At 44.7% G+C, this 14,767-nt stretch overlaps 2 protein-coding genes across 11 annotated transcripts in view; one reads left to right on the forward strand and one right to left on the reverse strand.

Moving 5' to 3' along the window:
• The window catches only part of LOC144099137 (uncharacterized), a 65,205-nt gene that overhangs the window by 5,860 nt on the left and 44,578 nt on the right, over positions 1–14,767 (forward strand). For 3 of the 7 annotated variants that reach the window (XR_013307316.1, XR_013307317.1, XR_013307314.1), the window contains exon 2: positions 8,582–8,727. The gene's annotated coding sequence lies outside the window, so the exon portion shown is untranslated. Of the gene's footprint in view, positions 1–3,232; positions 3,409–8,581; positions 8,728–12,933; positions 13,074–14,767 lie in introns of those variants that run through there. The other 4 variants (XR_013307318.1, XR_013307315.1, XR_013307320.1 and 1 more) reach the window with 2 other exon arrangements.
• Ts (Thymidylate synthase) lies at positions 444–14,750 on the reverse strand. Of its 4 annotated transcripts, XM_077632232.1 has the most exons (8): positions 13,346–14,750; positions 13,182–13,245; positions 10,915–11,042; positions 8,567–8,746; positions 8,032–8,202; positions 7,777–7,877; positions 6,273–6,419; positions 444–1,777 (listed from the first exon to the last, which is right to left on the reverse strand). In XM_077632232.1, the coding sequence occupies exons 2-8, from the start codon at positions 13,217–13,219 to the stop codon at positions 1,640–1,642; spliced, it is 903 nt and encodes a 300-aa protein (XP_077488358.1). In that variant the 5' UTR covers positions 13,220–13,245; positions 13,346–14,750; the 3' UTR covers positions 444–1,639. The 4 variants fall into 4 exon arrangements, with proteins under 4 accessions (XP_077488358.1, XP_077488360.1, XP_077488359.1 ...); XM_077632234.1 differs by lacking the exon at positions 13,182–13,245 and having other exon boundaries at positions 13,346–14,747; XM_077632233.1 differs by lacking the exon at positions 13,346–14,750 and having other exon boundaries at positions 13,182–13,298.

The raw sequence follows: 14,767 nt of genomic DNA on the forward strand, positions 1-14,767 counted from the left end.
TAGCACATTGTTCCTGGTCTCTTGTGATGTTTGTAAGGTCTCGGAATGATTCTACAGATAGTATCCTACTTCTCGAAACTGCAGGTATTCTAACAACATCTCTTAAAACAAAAGGTGTATTTTAAGTCGCTGATTCTCACAGGAAAGCAGAAAATTCTTAAAACAAATGCTGAGCCTGCACACTCTCCGTGTCTACAAACCTTATGCACAGCATGGATGTCAGGTCCAGAAATACTCCGTTCTCAGAAGCTGGTCATGCCGGCCACAAAATGCGGTTGTGTTTACTTGCCACGGAGTGCCACTCTCTTCTTGATGAAATTGGCACTAATATCAGTTGTATGGGAGTGCACCAATATGGTCAGATGGAGGTAGTGCCAGGGGGTTCATATGCAGGGAAGACTGGCCAACTGCAATGAATCTTTTAAGCCTTGTTATACGAAGGGTTGGTTTTCTAGAATTTTATTGCAAGCAAAAACTGCTGCCACAAAATACAGAATATAACGAACAAGTAATGCCCAGTTCAAAATTTGCTCCTTGCTGAACCTTATCACTGACTTAATATTTTTTTTTTTTTTCACCTGGAGCTGAGCTTGTAGAAAATGCACAGCTCAATAAAAAAGGGAGAGGGGTGCCGTAAGCAATATATGTGCAGCCCAAAAAGTGCAAAGAAAGCATCTTGCATCAGAGAAAAATAAATGCACACTATCAAAAAACAAGGAGGCTTGTTTCCAACTTGGAGTATTTTCGTCATGCATAATGTGCTGCTTTTTTCGTCTGCCTCATACCTGGTCACATGTGTCTTGCACGGGTCTGTTAGCATAAGGTGTGAAATGTTAGCCTTGCTCAACAAGTGTGTTCTCTCTCTTTGTCAGCATTTTTTTCCCTACTTCTTTGAAATTCCAGACAGTAATGAGGGTGCAGACAATTGCTATGATATTTGCTATTATTTGCAAATGTTGCATGTAGACACTAGATTCTAGGTAGTGTATACTATGTGTGCAGTCATACAGACAAAAACAACCCTTATGCATGACCAAAAATGTACTGCCAGTAATACCAATAGCAATGAAACTAAATGCAAAACCATGCTAAAATGCAACAAAATGCTTTGTGTAAATGCATACAGTTGACCTCCAACATTTACTTTGAAGCAAAACTGAGAACACTGACCTTTATCACAATGATAAAATTAGGGACAAAAGAACAAGGGCCAGGATTTCAGCACTTAACTGAACAAGCAAAAAGGCTAGTTAGCCAGTTAACATACCTGACCCTGTAACCAGCATGGCAGTGCCCTTCCATGGCTAATTGGTGATGTCAAAACAGTGTCTTAATACTACTTTAATGCAGTATTTTAATACCAGGTGTCCACTGGGCAGATGCATCTTGGCATCATTCAGTAGAATGCTGAAGTGTGGCTTGACAGCAATAAAAGCTGGCAGCATATTATGCCTTGATCTCACAAAATACTGGCACGGCTCTGAGGAAGTGAAAAAAAGTGCAACAGTCATACTATTATACAAGAATGAGCGAACAGTGATGTCACATTAAAATCTGACAGGTTAAAGCCTGACAACACTGATATATCAAGACAAATGCAAAATACTATGCAAATCACCAACGTCAGCAGCCACACAAGCTACACTGACATTTCCATCTTGATGGCTGGGTGTGGGTTGTAGTTGACAAGCTCAAAGTCTGAAGACTTGAAGTCAAAGATGTCGGTGACGTCACGCTTGATCACCAACTTTGGGAAAGGTCGGGGCTGTCGTTCTAGCTGTAGAAAAGATGAACACCACAGCCATAGTCTTCGTTACACTTGTCCACGATAAATAAAGCCTTCTGTCAACTGTACAGTTTTATCGTGGTTACCAGGAACGCAATTTAAGCACTTAATTGTCTTCTCTCAAGGAGGCTGAACATGAGGTTTCCAGCAGCTGCTAACTAGATTGGCCTCCTTCCCAAGCTGACGAGGAGGAGAAGGTTATAAGTAAAGGCTGGCGTTTTCGTTTTTTTATTGTTTGAAAATTAGACGGACTTTTTTGGTGTTCATTTCAGAACGCAGGTTTCTTTTTTTTTTTGGCAAATGCTATTTTATATAGATGAATTACTAGTTTTAGCGTGACAGCGTTAGTGCCCCCAGGTTGGAAAAAATTGTCTGGCATCGATGTCGGCGACCGTTTCAAGCCGAATCGGCCACAGCACACAGATGGAATGTGGCGCCTGCCAAATAGGTCATGTAACCTTGTGACGTCATCACAACTTGCTCAGTGTAGCAGGTGACGAACTGCTTATCGTGGCAGGTGACAGTTAAATGAATGATTGGTCACGAGAAGTTGCTCGGGAAGAGCAACCTAGGTCTCACAGGCCCCATAGGTGGCTGTACTTGAAACAGCCACCTGCCGGGCAGTGGCGCATTGCTTAACCACTGCACCCCAGCGCCAGGAGTGGTATAAAGACTCCCAGCTATCTAGTATTAATGTAAAGCTGAGAATTATCAATTCCACATATACAGGCATTAACTCATTAATGCTATCGCATCACACTCTTTAAGGCTGAGCTTAAGTGTCCCCTCCAGTTTTCTTTGTCGGTGCTATAATGTGGCAATCCTCTGCAATCAAAAGTCATTTACGACTGCAGTGGTGGCCTAGTAGTTTGAGCATCCGCCTCACATACAGGAGGTGTAGGGTTCGAACCACAGTGCCACCGTGTACCCACCAAGGATACAATGGGTACAAGCTTTCCACTGGCCTTGTGCTCGGATTCTTTACGGTGAATTGCTTGACAAATGGGTCATTGACCCCAACTTGTGTAGACGAAAGCACCTGGTGCCATGGTGCTCTTTGGCCACAGATGCCCTTGCATCATAAAAATTCATCATCAGCTTCAAAAGTCATGTACAGTTTTCCTTGGCCTTTTTGCCAACATAAGTCGAGCTACCAGCAATTAATGCACAAATGGTCGTACTGAGAGCAGTGCTTATAGAACGAAGTGCTACCGCCAATAAAAAAAAAAGTAACAGAAGTGAATTGAGGAGCACTCAAACAAAAACGCAAGCGTCAGTTTACATCTAAAAACTGCGTTGACATGTAAGCATAAACTTGTTGCACTGGATTGCGCGAGATGGTGGAGTGTCACGTGGTCTTGTTATGGCAGCAATGTAACTGCCACTGAACTGTAGCAGTCGCCATAACATAACATTTTCTTTTGCTTGGTCATACTTTCATATCAGAGTCCTTATGCACAGTGGAGAGGCCTACTCATCAAGGAACTGCCCTAATCCGGTGTTGGCAGTGAACAACGATGCTTCGCCAGCAGACAGTGAGGAGGTGGAGCCTCCCGGTCAACAGAGGCGTGTTAACAGTAGCCGAGCAATGCTTCAAAATGCACAACTGCGTTAATCCAACGGTACCAACTTCTTATCATGCCACCTGGCTGCTTTACTTTAATCCTTTTCAACTTTGACCTAGTATAACTCCTACTCAATAGCCAGATAGCCGTGGTGCACATGTCAAGGATACTGACCTTCTTCGGCTGAAAACTGAAAATTGGTTTTGAAGGAAAGGAAATGGCGCAGTATCTGTCTCACATCTCGGTGGACACTTGAACTGCACCGTATAGGAAGGTTTATGGTTTATGGTGGTTTAACGTCCCAAAGTATGAGGGTCCCAGTAGTGAAGGGCTCCTGAAATTTCGACAACCTGGGGTTCTTTAGCGTGCACTGACACCGCACAGTACACGGACCTCTAGAATTTCGCCTCAATCGAAATCCGACCGCCACGGCCGGGATCGAACCGGCGTCTTTCGGGTCAGGAGCCGAGTGCCATAACCACTGGGCCACTGCGGCGGCCGTAAGGGAAAGAATAAAGGAGAGAGTGAAAGAAGAAAGAAAGAGGTGCCATAGTGGAGGGCTCTGGAATAATTTCGACCACCTGGGGATCTTTAACGTGCACTGACATCCCACAGCACATGGGTGCCTTTTATGTTTTGCCTCCATGGAAACGTGGCCGCCATGGCCGGGTTCGAACCCAGGAACGGTTTAAACCGAATTTTGAAAATTGAATTTGCAGTAGCTTTATTTTCATTATAAGGAAAGGAAACAGCAATAATTTTTTTATTCCGAGTGGATGCATAAAGCCCATTGTGAGGGATGGGTTGGGGGATTGGGGGAAGGGGGTGGGGTTGAAGATGGTGAGAGAGCCCAAAGCCACTTGTGCTCATGATTATGGCGTAAAAACTCATCGAACGCCTGTGCACTACATACACCTCTTTGGGGTAACAACCTGCTAAAATCAGGCAAACTATTTCTCAGACTTGATAATATCTAAAGAAGATGCTGAACAGGGCGGGAAGGAGTAGCTTTATAGTTAGAATTCAAAGCAACAGGCAAGGCACTGAATTCTATGCAAACAGTATTTCCTTTTTTGAAAGATGTGCTGTTGTAAAATGCTGCTGCAATGCCATTTTAAGTGCAGAGGTAACTGTAAAGGTGCACTTAGAAGTAAAGAGAGCACAAATTCACAGTGTTGGTGGCATTCACACCTGTTGTAGAAGAGCGAAAATCACTTTATCAAAAAGTGATAGATTAAGCAATCATAAGACCTCGAGCATGGAGCACCAGAGCACGCTGGTCGGCCAATTGATCCGACGCCAGCCAGGTACAGCCGGCCAAATCTTTAGCTAACGTGCGCGACAACCGCTTTTGAGCGCTCCTGCACTTTGCAACGAAGCAAACTTGCAGAAAGCTCAATAGTAAGCATGGGCTTAGTGAACCCGTGCTTAGAGTTGATATTTTTGCAAGTTTTCTCCGTCATAAGCTGCACGAGCATGGAAAATGCAGCTGTCACGCAGGTCAGCTAAAGATTTGGCCAGCTGTACTCTAAGCAGAAGGGGCCGAGGACTGGGGGGAGGGGTGAAGAAGGAAGATTACAGGACTACTGGGCACTGAACGAGACAGTGCTCCAGATTGGCATAGGGCAAGCGGTAGTTGGGGCACCACTTGTGAAAGAGGTGCAGGCGAGCTGGGGTGAGAAGGGTGTTAGTGTGAAAAGAAATTTGACGTCAAGGATTTACTTACGCCATGCAGAAGGCACTGTCATTCATCGCATAAATGACATCTCATCTCACTATGCAATGCATGTGTAGAGCTCAAACAGCATGGTGTGCTCCGTTTACTTTTGAAAATGCCTGTATGATCCACTGGCAACAACTACAGCAACAGAAGCATACTGCTCGAGCATCGGTGCAAAAAAAGATGCGTAGGTGTACCATGTGCTGCATCACGTATTAGCACAGCTGTACATGCTTTCTGCTACCTGACCTACTGGGCCATTCACATTAAAACTATAAAAGGAAAAGAAACTAGACGTTTGGTTTTATGCAACACCGCATTTGCAAAATTTTGTTGCCTGTTTTGCTCAGAATAAAAAGATAATCTATAAACGACGCCTGTAGAGAAACTCCCAATTTGACTGTTCTTAGGGGGTGCACATTTTACGCTGTTAGCAGATATCACTGCAGCACTAGCAGGAGTGAAATTGGTTAAGCCAAATGTTGGCAAAACCATGGGCTTTGCCCAATGAATCCTGCCTGCTTCTACCACCCCAGCCATTCCCATCCGGTGGACACCACAGTGTGGCATCAGCTCCAGACAAACTCCTTCCTGAACCTCCACCACAAGCACACCTTCTTCTCTTGCAATACTCCTCCCCAACCCACTTTATATCACTCCATGTGGGAGCGTCCATACACCCCTGCACTACTTCCTCATGGGAAGCTGTTTTGTCCAGCCCTAGCCTCGGCCGACCGTCAGCAACGACTGATCACACAGGCCCGCAGGACAGCAGAAGCTATTGGAGTCCTGGACTGCTCCCACAACCGTCCTAAACATAAAAATTTTTCACCACCACCACCACCCTCTGCATGCCACACAAAACATATTTCGTCTTCAGTGATGCAGGCAGCTTTCATCATTGGAGGAAAGCTATGCACCTTATTTAACCCATTCACAAACTATATCAGTCTCCATTTGCAGAGCACGGTCATCTGCCCCCATGTGTGTAATCTCTCTGCTCAAAACTTAGCGTGCATTCCTTGCAGCCTGTTCAAATGAGATACATGGGACACAAAATGAGTGAAAAGGCTAACATTAATTTACTCATAAGCAGGAAGAATTATTGCATTTCCAATATTAGGAAGTGACGAGCACAAGCATGTGAAACCAAGAAGAGGGAAAATCCAAGAAGAGGGAATTGACACCATTGCTGCATTACCTGTTGCTTGAGAGCATCAACATGGTTGAGGTAGATGTGCGTGTCACCGAGGACATGCACAAACTCACTGGCCCGCTTTCCAGTCACCTTGGCCATCATGTGCGTCAACAGGGCATAGCTGGCTATGTTGAACGGCACACCCAAGCCCTGGCAGAAAGAAATGGCCATGAATGCAGTAACCACATCTAGCGCACATCTTACGCCTGATCGGCGATTAGCCAAGGAACCCTGCTAAGCATATTGTTGCTGAACTGATCTGAAAATGAGCAATTTTGACCTTTTTATGCTTCCATGTTGTCTCATGGAAGTTCACACCTTTTAAGTTGGTGCTGTCTCCTGCACACATGCAGGTATGAAAGGAGAATGCCCAAACTTAGCTTCATGATTGGCCAGACCAAGAAAAAGAAAGAAGCACATCATACATTGCAGCACACTTTGCTTTCATGCCCTGTTGGCATTTTTTTTTGTGTGTGAAGCTATTATAAATGGAAGGTTTTGAGCAACACATCGTGAGAAGAAGTGTTTTTCACACACTCAACAAATCCACCAACAAACGGACAGATTCAGTCTGCATTTCTGTGTGTAACTAGCACAATGAAATTAAAAAATTCAGTTTTCAGCATCGTATTTCACTGACTTCCAGAAGCTAGCAGCTCTGCATGCAATGAGCAAACATTTCCTGAAGTTGAGACTTCAGCCTAAGCAAGAAAATATTGCACGGTTTTCAACAAGAAAAAGCTAATGGGCTAAACACCTTTTTTGGGTGACTAATATTTTGCAGTAGAGAATTTTACATCAAGGAGCAAACTGTACTTTCATTTGGAAAATATACTGACCGTCGCTGTAGTTCACTGAAAGGGCTCATATCAGACCTCAGTATAGCTTACAGCGATTGTGACAACATACCCCGCAGTCAAAAGTTTATGAAAGCCAATTTAATATAATTAATTTCACTCCCATCTTTTAATGTATCCTGAAATACATATATGCAGCTTAATTCTTATAGTCAGGATTACACAGTACATAACTAAATTTCAAGCAATATGCTTAAATAGGTCAACCTCCATTAACTTTTGATGACTAATATTATTGATATGGACTAACAAAACTACTGTCAGTTTCCAAAAGGTGCCCGCGTGCTGCATGATGTCAGAGCACAATAAAGAACCCCAGGCGGCCTAAATTATTCCCGAGCCTTCCACTATGGTGTCCCTGATAGCCCATGTTTCACTTCGGGACATTAAACCTTGCAATTTACTATTCACATATTTAGGTTACACACATTTAATGCTACAAGCTACAGAAACTGTTAAGCACAGACAAAATCCATGCTCGTGGCAGCTTTCACTTAGTGAACGAGCTGGGAATGAACCAACAGTGTTTGATTGTTATAATTTAAAGGCATGAAAAACCACACACACACACACATGAGAAGAGAACGGGACAGTTTGATTGACATGCTATATGATAGCAATGTGAAGAATAATCAAGATATTGCACGTACTACGTCAGCTGACCGCTGGTAGAGCTGGCAGGAGAGCTCATCGTTATAGACATAGAACTGTGCCAGGCAATGGCAGGGAGGTAATGCCATCTTCCTCAGATCTGTTGAGAAAGAAAACGAACACAACACATATAACTCCACAAGAATGGCAGGCTTCACGGGTGCCAACAAGGTAGGCTCTAGTGATTGTACTCTGTTAGTAAGCTGGCACTCATGCATTTCAACAACCACACTTCAGAACTAATACATACGTACCTGCTGGGTTCCAGGAACAGAGGATCATTCTTCGATCATCTGGATTGTTTTTGATGGTGTTGATGAGATTTGTGATCTGGTCTACACCTTCTGTTCCATAATTGGTTCGCATCTCTCGATATGGTGCACCAAAGTGCCTCCACTGAAATCCATACACTGGACCAAGGTCACCTGCCGTGTCAAAGAATGTCAGCCATAACCAATCAGATCCCAGTTCATGATGATGACCACAATGGATCATGAAGATGGATCACTCTAAACAGCTTTGAGAACAAGACTGGGAACAAAAAAATGAAATTAACACAATGTTAACTTCCGCAGGGAGACATGCTTGCAGCATATGGAAGCTGAAGGGAAAAAAGGTCGGACAAGAGCTTCCCAGAAAAGGAGAGAAAAAGTTATGATCATTTACGCAGTTCCCCACCTGCACATGTACACATAAATACAACCATGCACAGGTTTTAGGCGCACATGTGGAAAGCAAGGCAACCTGAGAAAAAGAGATGTACTAGAGAGATGAAATGACACCACAAACCTTCCTCTCTTTCAGTAAAGCCGAGGCTGTCCAGAAACTGCCGGGAGCCGTTGCCATCCCAGATGTGGACACCTTCCTTGGAAAGTTCATTGGCATCGGTAGATCCCCTCAGGAACCAGAGCAACTCTTCAACCACTCCACGCCAAAACACTCGTTTGGTGGTGAGCAGTGGCATCGTGTCTTAAGTAGAAAGGGCAGTGGTTAAGAATTTCACATGGCAGAGCACTGGTAAGGGTGCAGTGCCCCAAAGTGCATTCCACACAAGCCACACTTTTCAAAACGGTTCTCAACATGCTATGTGGTGCCATTCATTCAAATGATGAAGCTCGCAACAAATTGTTAGCGATTAAGGCTGGGGGGTCAGAAGTGCCAACTTACTAGTCACAAGTTACATTCATAATTAAAATTAACGGAGGCTAAAAGAACACAAAAACAGAATATACCAACAAAAACTTGTTTAAATTAGGGAGCAATTGCTCATTAGCATCCACCTAAAGCCTTAACAGAAAAATTTGGTTAAAATCACTCTATCACTGAGTCACATGTGTGCACAGATGCTCACACTCCTTGACTTGGTCTGCTTGTTTAGTTTTCTCCTCGCATTATTTTTCTCATATAGCTCGCACGCTCACACATAAATAGAGGAGACACATAGCACATGCGCTGGGTTCCTCGAATGTCAGAGTCTCGGGCTTGCCCAGACTGTTCCACTGTAACTTCAAACCAAACATTGGTGCAGACCACACACTCCACTAAGAGCTTCACTTCCCTGGTTTCCAACCACAACACTCCTGCCACCCTTGGTCACAAAAAGATGGGAGGCCCCACAACAAAAGATTACAACAAAAAGAAAACACCTGCTGATCAACTGCACAGCAAAATTAATTTCGAATGAGGGCAGTTGCAGCACAGGCAAAGTTGATCACTGTGGGAGAAGGGATAGAGGCCACATACACAGCAACGACTCGCTCACTTTGAAGATGGAAGTTTAGGTTAGGTTTAGGTTTATGGGGGTTTAACGTCCCAAAGCGACTCAGGCTATGAGAGACGCCGTAGTGAAGGGCTCCGAGAATTTCGACCACCTGGGGTTCTTTAATGTGCACTGACATCGCACAGTACACGGGCCTCTAGAATTTCGCCTCCATCGAAATTCGACCGCCGCGGCCGGGATCGAACCCGCGTCTTTTGGGCCAGCAGTCGAGCGCCATAACCACTCAGCCACCGCGGCGGCAAGATGGAAGTGGTGCTGAACAGAGTGTAGAGCAGTTAACTGTTTCAGTAAATCTGATCAATAAAAATTGTAAATTCTAGAATCCAATGACCGAAAGCCGGCTATGAGAGACGCCTTCGGATTAATTTATATCACCTGAGGGCTCTTTTAACGTGCGCTGACATCACACAGCACATGGGTGCACAGCACGGCAGGCAGATCTGAAGAATACTGCTTTATTGGCGCCTCTGGAATGCTGTATTTCACAAGTTTATTAACTTATTCATTATGGAGAAATTCAAACTTCAGAAGATCTCAAAAAAGTGCATAAGGACACCTGTGACCACGCAAACCCCTCTTTCTTACATGCATGCAACAAAATGTCCAGGTGCACAATTCCTTGACAGACGTCTACACTTAATCATATGGCTTTTCAAGGTTTGTGGCACAAAATGACGCACACACACACACATAAGTGCAAAGTGTGCATCTGCTTTTCTAACAAGGAATAAAGTGAATGCATGCCTAAGTGGCACAAAATGTGACTGGGGATGGGGAATAGCTACAGGTACTGATGACGTGCTCAAGGAAAAACTCAAGAAGCTGTCATTGAGCACTGCTTGGAAACCTTTGTTATGCTCAAGAAATTCACATGACAGAGTTATCTGGACCATCAAAAGTGGCCATGTTGCACAGTCAGTAGCAGTGATCTAATACCAGTGAAAAAAAACATGGTGCCCAAGTCATATCAAAATGTGCATCTCTACCAAGAAGGTAGAGTGGTACAAGCCAGCAGCACTAACTCTTGGTGATCCACTTAACCTGAGGATATGAATGGTATGGAGGCAACAAAAGCTGTACCACATTGGTCAAATCACATACTTCAGCGTGATGTGATGATGGCAGTCTGACAAGCCTCAAATTACATTGAATTTAAAACTTGCCATTTGAATGCAGAGGTCACCTTAAATGTGACACAAACGTGGGACACTTGAGGAAGTGGGAAGTGCTCACCAAGACGGCACAACTCATTGTTCAAGTGCCCACAATTATGCTGGCAATGAGACTTGCAGTATGCATGAAAGCAATTTTTTATTTTTTAACAAATTTTTTTAATAGCCGAAGGAAATGAACATACCATTGGCAAGGGAGTATCGGCACTGTCGACCAAACACCGACAGTGTCCCTGTTCCAGTCCTATCATTCTTGCGCTTGCCATTTTCCAAGATGTCTCTCATGAGATTGAGATACTGGTACTCATCGTGGCTGTAATGGGATGCCATTGGCTTCGTGAACATGTAAGGAGTGCTACTGGCTGTTCCAATCGTACAAAACTGGTAAAATACCAACTTTAATAGCTTTTTAGGTGGAGAAGGTGGAGGTTTTGCATCATCGGTTGTGATTTTGGACAGAGACATAAGATTGACAGAATTTGTTATACATCTCATGCTTAAAAACGCTATTGGTATGTCTCATCTCCTACAGTTATGCCTTGGTTCACAAATATTACAAGGATCACTGGGAGCTTCAAAAGAATTGTCACAGAGTTCAATAACTTGCAAGCAATAATGGCAAAAACTGCATGATACCTGATAAACATAAGATGCATCCAAACTTTGCAAAATTACCAACTTCTTCAAAATATCATCCTAGAATATACAAGAAACTTCTCTGCTTAAGTTTACGTTGATACTGCCATCTGCCACAGTGCACTCAACTGACTGAACAGAATCTTTACTCTGTCCCGAATCTAAACGAGGACTTCCCAGCCAGCACATATGACAAAACACAGCATATTATAAACAATAATCTGGCAAGTGACGACTGTATAGTGCTGTCAGTTTTCCCAGCGTATTCTCAATGAGAAAGCTAACAATTAAAATCAGGCTGTGAAGCCTTCGAACTTGAGAAAAAAACTCAAGTCAGTGATATAAGTGTAAAGTCTGAAACCAAAGAAAACTTGAGAAAGATAGCAGGGAGTCAGGTGAAATAAGATAATTGCAAATCTTCTAGGATAAGGCGGCCACAGCAGGGCACATGACCTAAGTGATAATGATGTCAAGCCTTCAAGAGTGCCAAGGTCAGAATGGAACACAATCTTGCACTCGCACTCATATTAGATGGTTACACTTGCACATTGCCTGGTACATTGTATTCCAAGTCAACCTAAGCTGTTCCACATTTGTTTTAGCATCTTTTTATGAAAAAAATGAGTCTACATCTGTAACTAACTTACCAGCTAGCTGGGTACACTGCCCCATTGGCATTTCCTTCTTCTGACATATAAGTGTAGCAAGCAGCTAACGTGCAAAAGCATGCCATTTTGACAGCCTCGGGAGTTGCATACGGTGAAAACCAATTTGTGTTTTATGAAACTGATACACAGACGTTACTGTAGAGTTGGCTGTAACTTATACCCTTTGCAGAATCAAACGGTCGGTGCTCCTACATCATGCAAATACCTTAATCTATGTTGGTCCTTGAGGGAAACAAAAAAAAAAATTCAGGGGGCACTGCTTACGTGCTGTGAATGCGAAACCATTAGTGCGTAATAGCGATGGTTCGACCTCGACGCAGGCTGAGCACTGAAAAATGAAGTGAAGGCGCGCCTCCAAAAGGTGAATCCACAAAGGTCCGAGTGAAACACTCGGACACTTGGTTCGAATACCTGTCGCTAGACAGCCTCAAACTTGACTAGCACTGCATGCTATGTGCAACGAGAACTCGTATTACACAGCCAGGAAAGCTGCACGAAGCATGGTTGCGTTAAAATTTTGATACGAAAATCGGTTTTTGAGGAAAGCGCGCCTTCGCAGTGCGGCTGGCGCGAAGTCCCGGGAGCCGCACGCGCGGACTGCTCGCGCTAGTAGTACTGAACCTAATTTCTGCTTGAAAGACGCCTCTGCCCCCTCATCTCAAGCATTTCCCGAAGCGAAGCTTATATCACCCTGTCCAGAAGCAGTGCATCCTGCAGAGATCTAACGACTATCTAAGCTTTAACAGAAGTAATAATTAAGGTTTTCGATCACAGGCACTCTAGTAGGGCCTTCGGCCTTGTTTCTATTACACCTCAGCTTTTTAAAGTCGAAATATATATCATAATTTGGCTAAACGATGAGCGTTCAGCCGACTAAAATCGAAAATTTTTTTCGTGCAGGAGCGTTGCAAGTGGAAAGGAGAAAACGCTGCTGTCCTACGTTAAAGCATCTCACACTCACGTTTTGTCCTTAACGTCCGTATTTTTGGTTTCTGTCGTATGCAGGTCACCGTTCATTTTACCGGTTTGACAATGACGGCTCGCTGAAAATGAAAACTTGGGCACCGACGGAGATGATTTTCAGCCTTAGCTACTTCCAACAGCAGACCTCCCGCGTTTTTAAACCAGATGAGAAAGCGGCGACGAACCATCCGGCATGCGGCTTTGGCTTGATTCCCAGCGGCATTTTGCATAGTCAGCCAACCAAGCCAGCTGAAGATCATGCGAGAAAAAAAAAAAGATAATGTTGTCTTAACACCTTTTTCATGCATCGAGCGAGCGAGCGACAATGGAGAGCAGGCACGATTCTTACTCTTTCTGCGACGCCGCTACATATCAACGGCAAGTAACTTGCAAACTTGCTCAGCCAAGAAGAAATCTGTTTATTTCTATTCTAAACCCGACGATCAGTGCGGCTTTACGCTCACTGAATTCGGTGAGGGCACCATCGCCGAACGAATTTCCTCACATCGCCTGCTGCGTTACACTTGCAGAGTTCCATGTGCTTTCTCGCCTTTCTCCGTGCTTGCTTTATCACCTATTACGCAATTACTTCCTCCACGACTTCTCTCACGACCTCATGTTTCTCTCAAGACCAGTGGAGCGCGCAGCGCGCACTCCTCTTGAAACCGGTCGTGCGTCAGCCATAGGCTAACCGCCGTGTGGCGCGAGCTTCTAGCGCTCAGTTTCGGTTTTGAAAGAAAAATTCTCACCGCGTGCATTTGTTTCTGTCGTTGGCAAGCTCGCAGAGTTTATTCGTGTGTACACTGCACAGAATTTGAGTAAAAGCTCACAGGGTGATTGCCGGATGGTGCCGAAGACTCTGACCGGAGACCAACAGCACACACTGAAGAGAAAGGGATTGCGCTCATGGGCGGCGATCACAGGACAGCCGGCGCTTTCACCTTCACAGAGCAGTGGAAAAAAAAAAGAGAAGGGCGAAAAGGGCGTGCTTGCAGATTATTGAATTCAATAAAGAGCTTTGCGCCCGAGGGGCCCTCTAGTCCAGGGCTCCTGATGCCTTAGCTAGCTGTTTGCTGCGCCCGCGGTGAAGCTCCTCTGTGGTCCTGTGTAGTCCTTTGGGCAACGCGACCTCCCGAAGTCCCGTTGCTGAAGTTTTCTGTTTTGAGATTTTCTGGGCTGCCCGCATGCTTTGGCAAGTCCATGTAATGTGATATAGTTTGGGGCGTTCCCCGCATAGCAGGCATATGCGTTTGGGTGTGGCGTACGTATACAATTGAGGCATCATGTGCATGTGTATGCCCCCAGTTAAGCTACGGTTTTTTCCCGCGAGAGCCTCTCGTGTGGTGAGATGCAGATTTGCTAATTTAGCTTGTGCTGATAAGGAATTTCACCGCCTAACGGCCCTCTGAGTCTCCTTGCAAGGCCCACTTAGTGACTGGTCGGGGTATATACTAGTGCGCGCTAGCTGATTACCGCTTAGAGACTCGTGATGACCAGTGGGCTGGCTGCTGTTACATGTACCGTCAATATAACACTTGGCGTTTATACCAGCGACTGTGCCCTAATTTTCCGAAAAATTGCCTCAAAATTTAACCGTTGTCGTTGGTGGCCAGCGGAGGGCTGGTGTCGCGCTTGTTTACTTGCCTATGCGTCGGCGGAAAACTATTGCCAGGGGTTGCCAGTGGTCGCGGTTGTTTGCCTTATACCAACCTCTGGGCGACATGGCAGTTGGCCAGCCGTTGACCGATGTTGTCCCGTATTTAGTCTGCCG

This window comes from Amblyomma americanum, chromosome 7 (assembly GCF_052857255.1).
Source record: "Amblyomma americanum isolate KBUSLIRL-KWMA chromosome 7, ASM5285725v1, whole genome shotgun sequence".
Classification (NCBI taxonomy): domain Eukaryota; kingdom Metazoa; phylum Arthropoda; class Arachnida; order Ixodida; family Ixodidae; genus Amblyomma; species Amblyomma americanum.

Coding starts and splice junctions, on each gene's coding strand:
- Ts (XM_077632231.1), bottom strand. CDS start 13,050: ATGAACGGTGACCTGCATACGACAGAAACCAAAAATACGGACGTTAAG. Junction 8,747..10,914: donor CCGATACTCCCTTGCCAATG/GTATGTTCATTT, acceptor TTTCTACTTAAG/ACACGATGCCACTGCTCACC. Junction 8,203..8,566: donor CTTTACTGAAAGAGAGGAAG/GTTTGTGGTGTC, acceptor TTGACACGGCAG/GTGACCTTGGTCCAGTGTAT.